Source organism: Anopheles gambiae, chromosome 3, assembly GCF_943734735.2.
Source record: "Anopheles gambiae chromosome 3, idAnoGambNW_F1_1, whole genome shotgun sequence".
In the NCBI taxonomy this organism is placed as follows: Eukaryota; Metazoa; Arthropoda; class Insecta; order Diptera; family Culicidae; genus Anopheles; species Anopheles gambiae.
In genome coordinates this window covers 87,358,514-87,369,773 of record NC_064602.1, presented here as the reverse complement: position 1 = coordinate 87,369,773, position 11,260 = coordinate 87,358,514, and the positions used below count along the sequence as shown (strand labels likewise).

General features: G+C 44.1%; 1 protein-coding gene across 4 annotated transcripts in view; it reads right to left on the bottom strand.

The window, feature by feature from the left end:
- Window positions 1–483: 483 nt before the first annotated feature.
- The window catches only part of LOC3291381 (MOXD1 homolog 2), a 78,305-nt gene continuing 67,528 nt past the window's right edge, over window positions 484–11,260 (bottom strand). For all 4 annotated transcript variants that reach the window (XM_061658250.1, XM_061658252.1, XM_061658251.1 and 1 more), the window contains 2 exons: window positions 7,805–7,973; window positions 484–1,655 (listed from right to left, as the gene is read on the bottom strand). In XM_061658250.1, coding sequence (XP_061514234.1) covers window positions 1,350–1,655; window positions 7,805–7,973 — 475 coding nt within the window. In that variant the 3' untranslated portion in view covers window positions 484–1,349. The remainder of the gene's footprint in view (window positions 1,656–7,804; window positions 7,974–11,260) is intronic.

Here is an 11,260-nt window from a genome sequence, read left to right as displayed (position 1 = left end):
ACATAACAGTTATGTTGAAAAACTAGTAATTGCGTGGTTATGTGGTCGTTTAGAACGTTAGCAGAAAAATGAGTTTCGTTATGAAATCCTAAGGATTTTGGAAAAATGTTGACACATTTCCCAAAATAATGGATATTTCGGTCACTAAGTATCGGAATGGCCCCATTTAACTTTTAAACCCTTTGTAAAAGGCTAAAGAACATTTCACACTAACGTAAATAACTTAATTACTTTTAACTTGCCCTATGAACCGCATTTTAGAGCAATAGCACCACTATTGGTACTACCACCACTATAGGTACATTTACCCTATATTAAAACTTTTAGACTATTATTTTAAACTTAAATGGATATTGCATACATAAAGGCGTTTCGCAACGCACTTAGCTTTAAGAATCATACTTACCTGTTTATCACGTATGTAGTAGTACATGACCTGAAGTATTAGTAGTAATATCACAAAATCAAAAGCACACCCACTGATTATCTGTTTGACATTTTATTCCATAATCACTTTGGTTTGTGGTTTGAGTGTTGCAGTGTTTTTTTATCCGTTTGTTTTAGCTTAGACATTACACAATTGTATTCGCGCCTGCATTTATGCTATTCACCTTAGTACCTTAGTCCCCGTTTCTATTCTGTGTCGCAAAAGGAACTACCGGTTTCGTACGGTGTGTCGATGATAACTGATGATGCTGATGATACGTCTTTGACAACTAGCACAATAATTTGCTTTGGTAAATACAGTGTGTAGAAAAGCAAAATAGAAAAGCATTCAACGAAAGCAAGAATAAAAAACAGAAATACTACAAAATATGCAAAAGAGAAACAAGATACAACACTTTCCTAAATCAAGCACTAAACATTACTCAACGCTCTACAATGTCCATGAAGGTGACTGTTTGTCGGATGCAGCTGAATTCATTTCGAATGCTCCGGATGTTGTTTTTTTCTTCTTCCTTTTTTACGCCTTTCTCCTCTCCTTACGGTGCTAATATTAGATGGTTTTACATGATCAGTGTGATTATATACATGCGCTCCCCGCTCGTTGTGCCCGTCATGCAGCTTCACCTATACATATGATACCACTGCTGCTGCTGCTGCTGCTGCTGCTGCTACTGCTGCCGGGCACGTTTGATACATGACATATTTACAGATAAGCGAGCAACTCATTTTTCGTAACCCTTCCCCCCAAAACCGTGCCCACCGACCCTCCCCCGTGCACGTACAGTATTGTTTCCGTTTACGCGGGCATTTAATGAGCTTCCGTCGATAAGAGCGATTTGTGGTATTTTATTGCTTTCCGTGTGTTTGGTTGATATCCCCACTCCGGTGGCACCGTTCCTGCCTTACTGCAGCGCAAACCCGAGCAGTGCCGCGACCGCGAGGGCGACGAACGATTCGGCCACCGTGGAACTGGCGCTCCGACCGACCTGCCGATGGTTGGTGGTCGGTGGCGTCTGCTGACCGCTGCGGGACATCTTTGCCTTCAGATCGATGTCGATCATATTGGTCGACTCGTGGTCGTCCATCGCCGGCATATCGATCATGTTCGGGCCCGCATCGGTGACCAGGTTGGTGTGAATGTTTCGACACTTGTCCACCGGTTTCCAGTGGCGCGTGACGTTGCTACCGTACGATTCCGACTCGATGCCCTGGGGGATGAGAAAAACGGGGGAGAGTTGAAACACCGGATAAAGAAAAGTTTAATCCACAACAGCAGAGGGGGGGGGGGGGGGAAGAGGGATGAAAACACGGGCCACAAAAAGTGAACCGAAATTTTATCGAATTGAAAATTTCATCACGTTTCGCACGTTGGCAAAACCCACTTTACTCTGTTTAAATGTTTCTGGTGCTTCGTGCTTCGTTCTCCTTCCCGCATGGTCGTACACTGAAAGTGTATCTTCTGAATGGTGCGGATGGAAGCTGTGTTCGAATAGTTGGAGCCGTTTTTTTCTCTCTCTTCATTTTCTGTACAATCATTCCGCTCGGTGGTTTGGTAAATGATACCACTCATATCTAGCCACAAAATGTCGTAAAAAAATAAAACAGCAGGATACATAAGCAACACATCGAGCAGAATGTGGGCAGAGAAATTGTACTGATAAAACATGGAAACGTTCTGGTCATTTGTTCCAATTCGTTAGCCCTCTCAAGACGAGTTTCCTCCGAGACGCGTAAGCTTGGATTGGACCACCGGAGCAAAAGGAGAAGAGTGCCGGTCCGGAAGGAACGGAAGTTGCATCGTGCACTTTTCATTTGCAGTACCGGAATGTGAGGTTGCGTTTTATTTTGCCCTGTCTCTCTTTCTCTCTCTCTCTCGCTCCTGCACGGTATGAGTTTCGGGGTACCGTTTTCATGGCTTGCGGCCACACTATTCGAAGCGGTTAGGATGGTATCCGTCAAATAATGGAGATGGACGTTGGACGAGCACGTCACATCAAGTCAGGGACGGTCAGGCATGGCTGCGGGGTGCGCAGAGCGAATGGATGGATACTTGTAACCGCATACCAATTACACTGGCACCATTTGCACGACTGCACCACCGCTCACGGAGCTCGGAGCAACCTGCAAAACTATTTCTTAACGAGACCGAACCCATGCTGTGTGTGTGTGAGAGAGTTTTCTTGTGTAACTCAAGGAAGGGATAAAAGTTTCATATTTGCTGTTTCATGCTGGTACGTTTTGTTTTCTTTTCTGAGAATGCTATTTTAATGGCGCTTCACGAAGATGTTGATCGGTAAGCACCGAACGCGCCTAAATGTAGGCACACTGCACAACAAGAAAGCTTCATTTAAAACCGTTACCTCCATTAATTATAGATCTTGTTCAGCACAAAAGCGCCACCCCGAAACTATGTCTTGGCCATCCGCTAACGGATGTGGATTGCGCCTAAGCAATGCAGCGAATAATTGGCATTTAAAATAAATTAACTCTAAACGATGGTGCCGTTTTAAGATTCCTGCGCGCAACACAACACTCCTCCTCCGGGTAAGAATGCACTCTCGACCACAGTGAGGGAGTGCTGCACTGGAGCGTTTGGCTTGGTTGCTTTCTCCTTACCAACAAAAAAAAAAAGCCGAGCAAAGTTTCCTACTGCAGCGACAGAATCATTACAATCCGTGCAGCAGCACTACTTGAGATGTAAAAACTTCTTAACGAGCTCTCGGTTTCATCTGAGACTTTTTTGCTCGTTGTTGTTGTTTGTTGCTGCTTCAAACAGCTTCTCTGTTCCACACTTCCTTCGTTGCACACAGCTGCAACGTTGTAATTTCTTCTCCCCCCCCCGCCCACGCTACCTTCCGTTTTCTTCCAAGAATTGCTGACCATCCCGACTGGTCGCAGGCAAACACACGCAAGGGGAGCGAAGAAAACAACGAAGTTAAAACCATGCCGTGCTTAAGAAATGTTTAAAAAAAAAGGAAGTACCCCAAAACATAAACCTCCTTCGCGCTGAAGTGGTGTGGACACAGGGAAAACAAACTTTTGCGCCTCAATTATTCCGTTTGAAGCTTAAGCCTCCCTTTTTTTCTACTTTCCCGCAGTTGTGTTGAACCACTGGAATAAATGGTTGAATTGCAACCACTTGCTAGCAAGGTGGCGTAGGGAAGAGAGTGGGCACATCTAGGAATGTTTTGAAGAAACGGCAAATAAAAAAATTAAAAATGTAATATTTATAAACCTAGAGGCCTTGCGGTATAGGCCTTGTTGAGGGTGAAGAATGCTGAGGGATTATTAACAGAATTGCGTTTTTTTTGTCTGAGCGTGGATGTAGATATGTTCTCGTTTTTGAATCATTCAAACTGCAGCAGAAGCGGGACTACCCTTGGGAAAGCGCACAGGATGAGAAACATCTAAATGAGAAGATCTAATGCTCTACATCCAATGCACACACTGGAACGCTAGCGCTGGCTCTTCATAAAGCAATCACGCACAGTTTCTTCTAATCATTACCATCAATGGTTTTATTATGACGTTCCTATTTCTTTCAGTCGGCTGAAAGCGGTCGCACCAAGCCTCCAGAAGGCCATTGCACCACGCGTGCCCGCGGGGCGGCTTTCAGGAGAAAAACAAGGCGGAAGCAGTACTTCAAGTACCTGTCGTTCTACTTCTACTTGTTCCACTCACACCACTCCCCCCCCCCCCCCAGAAGAGGAGAGTACAGTTTATGATATAGTTCCCTTTTGCGCACAAGTGTTTTTCTTACGTGTTGTTTTCCTCTCCCCAGGCGCCCTGGTTTCGCGTTTCACTCGCGTGCAGCCCATTGATCCATTCAACAGGATGAGAGCGGCCTCTGATGTCTGGACACAGAGGCAAGATATAAATGCACACATTCAGAGCAGCAGGAAGGGTGGCAAAAAGTACCCAGGGAGCAGGGATAGTGGTGCGATGGTTTGAGGTTGGGTACTTAAAAAATGTCTCGACCACCATCACCATCATCATCATCATCAACAGCCACTGCCACTGCCGTTCCATTTCATCGCGCGTTTGGTTTGAAAAGAAAAGCAACCTCTTCCTACACCTCCTCCTGCGTCCACTGCCAAAGGATAAATAACAAAAGGAGTAGTGAGGAGCTGGGCGAGTGCTTTTGAAACAAACATCAAAGGGATGCGCCGACATTACAACATATCGAGCATAATAGCGGGCCGCTCTCGGGGGCTCTTCGGGCTACACAGTTTGGAGTGGTGGGTACGGGGTTTTTTCGCTCCGTTTTTTTTTTCTCACTCTCAAGTAGCTTAGTTGATGCCGTGACCAGAAATGTACGGGGCCGATGAAGCATGTCGCTTGATTTTACTGAACGGGAAGGCGAACGAGTTTTCCGTTGAGAAAAGACAGTAAAGAATAAAGATCTCTCAGAAACTGTTTTGCAAAGAGTAGAATTTACATTTGGGAATTGGTCTTCATGTGCTGCCGACTATCGATTGCATACTTTCTCAAATTGGTACCAGATGGAGCCGCCGTTGCTAGTACAGCATGAAGCATACATTTAGGCGCTAATTAAACACATTTTTGATTAAAGCAATCTGGATGGTGGAAAAATGTAAAACAACCAGAACGTGATTAAGTACACCCTATTGAAAGCGCGTTTCTCAAACAACAGATGACAAGCAAAATGTTGGTATGCTAGCCATAGGACCATAGGAAGACATTGACATTACTCAGACCGTGTCATGCAGAAGGCAATTTTTCAATTCACTCACTTGCAACCGGCTAAAAAACACAGAACCGAAAAGCCTTTGATGTTTCGGTTATCATGCTTGACATTTGGGTTGGGGTTGCTGGCGCGGGTCCCCGAAAAGCATCCAAGTATCAGCTCACTGTTGCAATGCATAAAAAAGAGCACAACAGCAGAAAACAATGTAAATCTCTCGTCATTTTTTCAGAGTCTAACATGATACTAAAAACTTAACTTTTAGAGAAAAAAAAACAACAAGCAGGCAGGTACATTGTCACATGCCCGGAGTTGGTGCATCTGCTTGGTGCAACTGAAATGCTGATCCACTGGCGATGTTTCAGAGATAAAGAATGCACCACACACACACACTCATACAAATAAAAAAACACAAGTCTCTCTCACGCACACTTCCGTAGAGACACGGGCGGGCGCAACCATGTACGTAATGTTCTTTGATGTTGACGCTCAATGTGTGTACAAGAAGTCGTTCTTGTCATTCTTGGGCAAGCATTCCTGGTGAGCGTGTACGAAACAATGCGACCTCGTCGGGCACGGTTTGCCTCTCATTAGCGCTTAACGCTCGGCTGTCGTAGGGGGAGGGACCAGTGAAGCCCTCGTACCCTTGTTCCTTTTCTCCACGGGCACCATGAGCACTAGCATGGAAAAAGAGGTCCAAAAGTAATATTTTCCGTTCGAGTTAATAATAATATTTTGTTGAGCAAATACTTTCTTGTTGTTTTCTTAAGACCATTTTTTTGACATTTTTTTGTACTTTAATCATGTACTTGAATGTGATTTGATCGTTATTTTTGAAAAAGAAAAAAATTATTCTTAAAAATGTAGCAAATTATGAAGTTGCATATATTTAGGCGTTCAACGAGGCCTTTCCATAATATGCCATCATAGGATTGAATTTACTACAAAATAGTCGTTACAGGTAATGAAACATCTAAAACGACACATCTATTTTGTAGAAGATACTTAAAATATTAAAATGTTAAATTTAAAAACAAATCCAAACATGAATGATGAATTTCACCTTTAGTCCAACAGCATCTACAGTGCTGCTGGATGAAAAATGTGTGTTTAAAGAAAAGCTACAAAAATCACTTATCTCTGGTAAGTGAGTACACACCCATGTGTGTGTATGTACTTTTCGTTCTTATCTAGATCCCTCTTTCGTGTACAGATTGTAGTGCGACGTTGCGTTTCGCTTTGATGTTGGTCTGGAGAGGCTGTGCTCATGCTGGGATGCGTTTCTTTTACAACAGTTCTTCATTACACGCGAGTTTGTGCTTGCTGTCTGAAAAGATGTGTTTGTGTGTGCGTGCTTGTGCATCTTGTGATGAGCTCTTTCCAAACTTACTATCTTTGTGCAGCTCATGTGCATCGCCTGTTTGCGCCTTGCCAATTGCCACTCGGAAGGCGCCTCGGTTTTTAACGCTTATTTCAGGTCTTTCTATTTTTTTGGTTAGCATTCACACAAGATGTGAATGTGCTTGTGCACTAACAAGACACTACCCATTTGCGTGTTTTTTTGTTTTGTGTTTTCGTTCGTCCCGACCATAAACAAGCCTTAGCTTTGTTGTTTCTACGCTTTACCATGATAAGCTCATTTATTTCACTTGAAATCCGTACGTTAAGACCACGGACCTGTCCAACACCGAAGGGGTACCATACCCCACGGGACTCGTAAGGATTTGCCTTCATTTGTAAAACGAAACTAATGCGCAATGCTTCGGGTAGTTTTACCAAGGGAGAGGAGTTTTTTTTTTTGCAATGGATTAAAGTGTGGATGAAAACACGCAAACAGCATCAAGCAGAGAAAGAAAAGCGTTTCGTGCGTGAGCGTCATATTAGGGCGGCTAAAACCATGCGGGAAGTTCATCGAAATCTTCCTCCACACAACACGTGTTGTGTGTGGGCTCATGTAATTGCTTCCTAGTTTTACTTCCTTTTCCACCGCTGGTTGTGTGTTAAAGTACGCACGTACTGTAACCACACAGAAAAAAAACGTACGGAAAGGGCAAATGAGGGAACCCAAACCCTTCGGAAAAAGGCTACTAGAAATGGCTCCGGTGGGGAATTATATGTTATCATTATCATTTTTGGAAAGGCTTATTTAAAAGTTTTATTTCCTTTTCCATCGTTAGGTATGTTTCTCTATAAGGGACCTACTGTTAGGGGCTTGTTGGTTTGGGAAGGGAATACTGGGCTTACGTGTCACTACTGTGGGACGAAAATCCCACACACGTGTTCCCTCCACACCCACTCGTTCCGTATGCCCCTGTCATAAGCTGTCATGTGCAGTATGTGTGTAATGGGTAAAGGACAGCCAAAGTTTCTGTCCTTCGGGTAGATTATAGAACACAGGTAAGGCAAAGCACTGGACCTTTGCATTAGATCCTTCTCCCAAAATAGCTGTCAATTGAAAACTCACCGAGCGAACCCATGTCTGCAGAAACCTTGCTTTGTTTTTCGAGTTCAAACCAATACCTTTAGCAATACTTTGTGTTGGCGCTATTTTTTTTGCATTAAACCCCTTTTTAAAACACATGCCAGTTCACAAATACAGGTCCAGTTTGGTGGGAAAATGTCGGGAGCATTTGCGTGGGGCGTTTCACCTACCGGTAGCATCGTGTTGGTCGGTGTCCAGCAGAGCGGCTTGAACGAACCCTGCCGCGTGGCGTCCTGGAAGCTCTCGAACTGATTCTCCCAGTCGTAGGACGTGAGACGTCTTTCCAGCGTCATGCCTGCCAGCTCGGCCGGTGAAGCTATCACGACGGGATTGGTGCCACTGTGGTAGAGCAGGGGAAAAAAGAGAAGAAGTATGGTGTTGTAGTATGAGCACACTTTACGGTGTGGTTTTTGTTTTTTTCCGGGTGCCGCGTAGGTTGATCGTTTAAAGTCAAAATAGCTCGCCTGCAGGTTGAATAAATTTACATACACAAAAACAAAGTACATACAGCTTCGATCGAAGGCCTACAACTTTGTCGCTACATCGCCACACGCTGCAGTGTAACGTTGCGTTAATCGATTGCGATCGATTGGGAGAGGAATGGGTCGATTGAACCAAAAAAAGTGGTCAAAATTGTGCCAAAAATTCTGCTACACCACAAAGCGTCGGAAAGCAAAAAAAAAAAAAGATAATACAGGAAACCCAAACCGAAACCCATTACCGGTCGACAGGGTCTTCGGTGGAGAATATTAGTGGACCGGACAATTTGTGGTTTGCGATGGGGTTTGCTCGCTCTTTCTTCCGCAAAACTCGCTCCCAAACTCGCCCCGTAAGCTGCTGGATGAGGCCAAAAATTTGCTGCTAAACGCTCTGAAAAACTTCATCCCACTAGTTAAGGTTGGCGGATAAAAGGTGTACTAATGGACAGCGTAGTTTACATGTGTGTGTGTTGTTTTTTTGCAATGTTGCTGTTGTTTTTGCAATCCCGAGTGGACAACCGTTCCGGTTTCGGTTGGTGGATGTTGTAACAAATTGTTGCACGGCACCATCGGTTAGTTTGCAGCGGTTTCGAGGCAAGCAGAAACGAACTCTTCCTTCCCCGTTCCCATCCGACGCTACACACGCCGGATGTGGTTAGCCCTCGGGAGAGAATCAACTAGATGACGTCATAATCTGATCCTAGGATAGGGTTTGGTTGATCGCAGTAAAGAATCAATTGACAGTGAAATGGAACCCATTTAGTGGGAAATGACTGGTAAATAAATAGTGCTTTTATTACACAATAATTTTGTGGTTGCACTCGCTGCCTGCTCATGTGAACTATCAGAAACGCAGTTTTATGGCAGGAAGCGCTCCTTACCTCGAAGTTATTGAACGATTGCAATAAATTGTTGCGTTTTTGTTTTTAGTATGCTAGCTGTGCGATGAAACGCCTAAAGTTATGCACGTAATGAGTGATCATGTTGAGCAAAAAAGCGTTTTAGCTGTGTAACGACTTCTTGTCGTGACGGTTTATTTTCAATTATTCACCATCGAACAAATCTACAAAATAAACTGTTTTTGGCGATCAATCAATAAAAACAATTTACATTATGACGTACTAAACGGCTTCAATAGGCGCCTGAAGGTATGCTATATTATATGTTTCTTATTTATTACGCTTTTGAGCAATTATTGAATCTGGATTAGTTCAATTTTAAAGTTTCTTGATTGCTTATTTTATTCTGAATTATATAATACTTTTCAAGTCGTTTGAAAGAAATGATATATTTAATCATGGCATTTCAATGACTTTAATCGCCTAGATTTATGCAAATTTTACATTAAAATAATGCTTTTAAAACCCTGTTAATTTAAATTAACCTAGTAAGAACCATTTTTCAATCAAGATTGTCCATTAAGCATGCTACTGTCTAATAAAGAATAAAATTATTGCACCTTCACACCAAAGAAACGCTGACATATGCTCAATTAGGTGCGTCAATTTTTCAAAACCATATCAACCACCACAAACTGCAAGATTTATGGCCCCAGAGCAATTTCGTATGTGTTTGTGGTGTGGATTCATCACAGCTTCCCTGCATCGTTTTGCCGATGAGGCTTCAATTAACCCCTGCACAGTGGCCGCTCCACCGAATCCATTGCCAGAGCTGAGCAGAGAAATCCATTTTTCCATCCACCGAGATTAATAGCCAACCCGTCAGTGGTGCTGGCATCGGAACGTATCGCGGAGGGGTAAGTTTTGGGAGGCAGTTGGGTAAGGTCCGCTTCTCCTAAGCAACCGGCACAATCCAGGGCTTCGGTGCAGAACCTTAAACGGCAACAGCAACAACAAGAATTCACCGAAAATTTACTTTCCACAACGGTGTTAATTTCGTTTGAGCGCTTTTTGGCAAGCGTTTGAAGAAATGTTGTTGCTTTGTTGCTGCCGAAGGACGGACGGGGTGCGGGTAAGAGAAATTATTTTACGAATGGGTTTTTTTCCCTTTGTCCCCCCACCTCTTCGAGCCTCCCCACCCATCACGTGCATGGGGATGAACATCGGGAAGGCTGTGCTGTGGCTGCCGTGGCTGACGACGACGACGATGGCGACGAGTCCAGGCATCGTTACTTAATTTATTTCCCAGCCCGTAATCGTTCCGAAGAATTATGTTTTTCAGCAATAAATTTAAGTGGTTAATGGTTTTGAACCTTTTCGCTACGGTTGTGCTTTTTTGCAGCTGTTGTTGTTGTTGTGTGTGTAGCGCCACTCGCTTCATGTGGCAGCCAAAGCAGCAAAGGAACGCTAGAATGTTTTGGTCAAATGATGGAGCCATCGGTTTTCAGCGGGATGTGCAACATTCTTGTGGAAAAGTTTACTGCCGGCCGGTTGAGTCAAGCTGCTCGTGCTTTTTTTTTCGTCTGCCGATGTTTGCCCACCATCCGATAACGTGGGCTTTAGATTTTAGAGCGCGTGTGCCTTCCGCGAACGCCTTCGCCACAGTTGGCGCGATGGATTGCGGTGCGCCATATTGCGTTCGCAGCAGGGAAACACTGGTGTGAGTGAAGGAAAACGACTAAATTCTATCGTCTCACCGTGCAAGCCTTCGCGGGCGAGTGCGCACTCCCCCCCATTAAACTATGTTCGGTGATGGCGGCAGAATGTATTTATATATATTATTTCGAAAGTAATTTATTACATTCGTTGCGCAAGATCAAACATATAGCGTGGGTTGGTGTAGACAGAGAAAAAAAGGCAAGCAGCGAGGGAGAGTGTGAACTAGGAAGAAGCAAAAAAAAACCCATTTCTTTCAGCCTGTCCACAACAGGGGGACTCCGGTGCCGGTGAGTGTTTGTATGTTTTTCGGGTTTGCTGGCGGGAAAAATTCCACCATGTTTGTTCCACCTCGTTGTCGTAGATTAGCGAGCGTGTGCTGGTGGCAGAGGAGTGCTGTGCGGTAGTGAAAGTAATTCATTACCCACTTTCGCGCACTTTTCGGAATGAGATTTACGCTAAGGGTGCGGGAATGTTTTCACCAATTTCCTGGTGCCGAGTGGGAGCTGCTGCACGATACAGTTAGTAGCAGTGGAATGATCCGATACAAGGATATCGTAGTGTTGGAAACCATTGCAAGGGAACCGCTGCA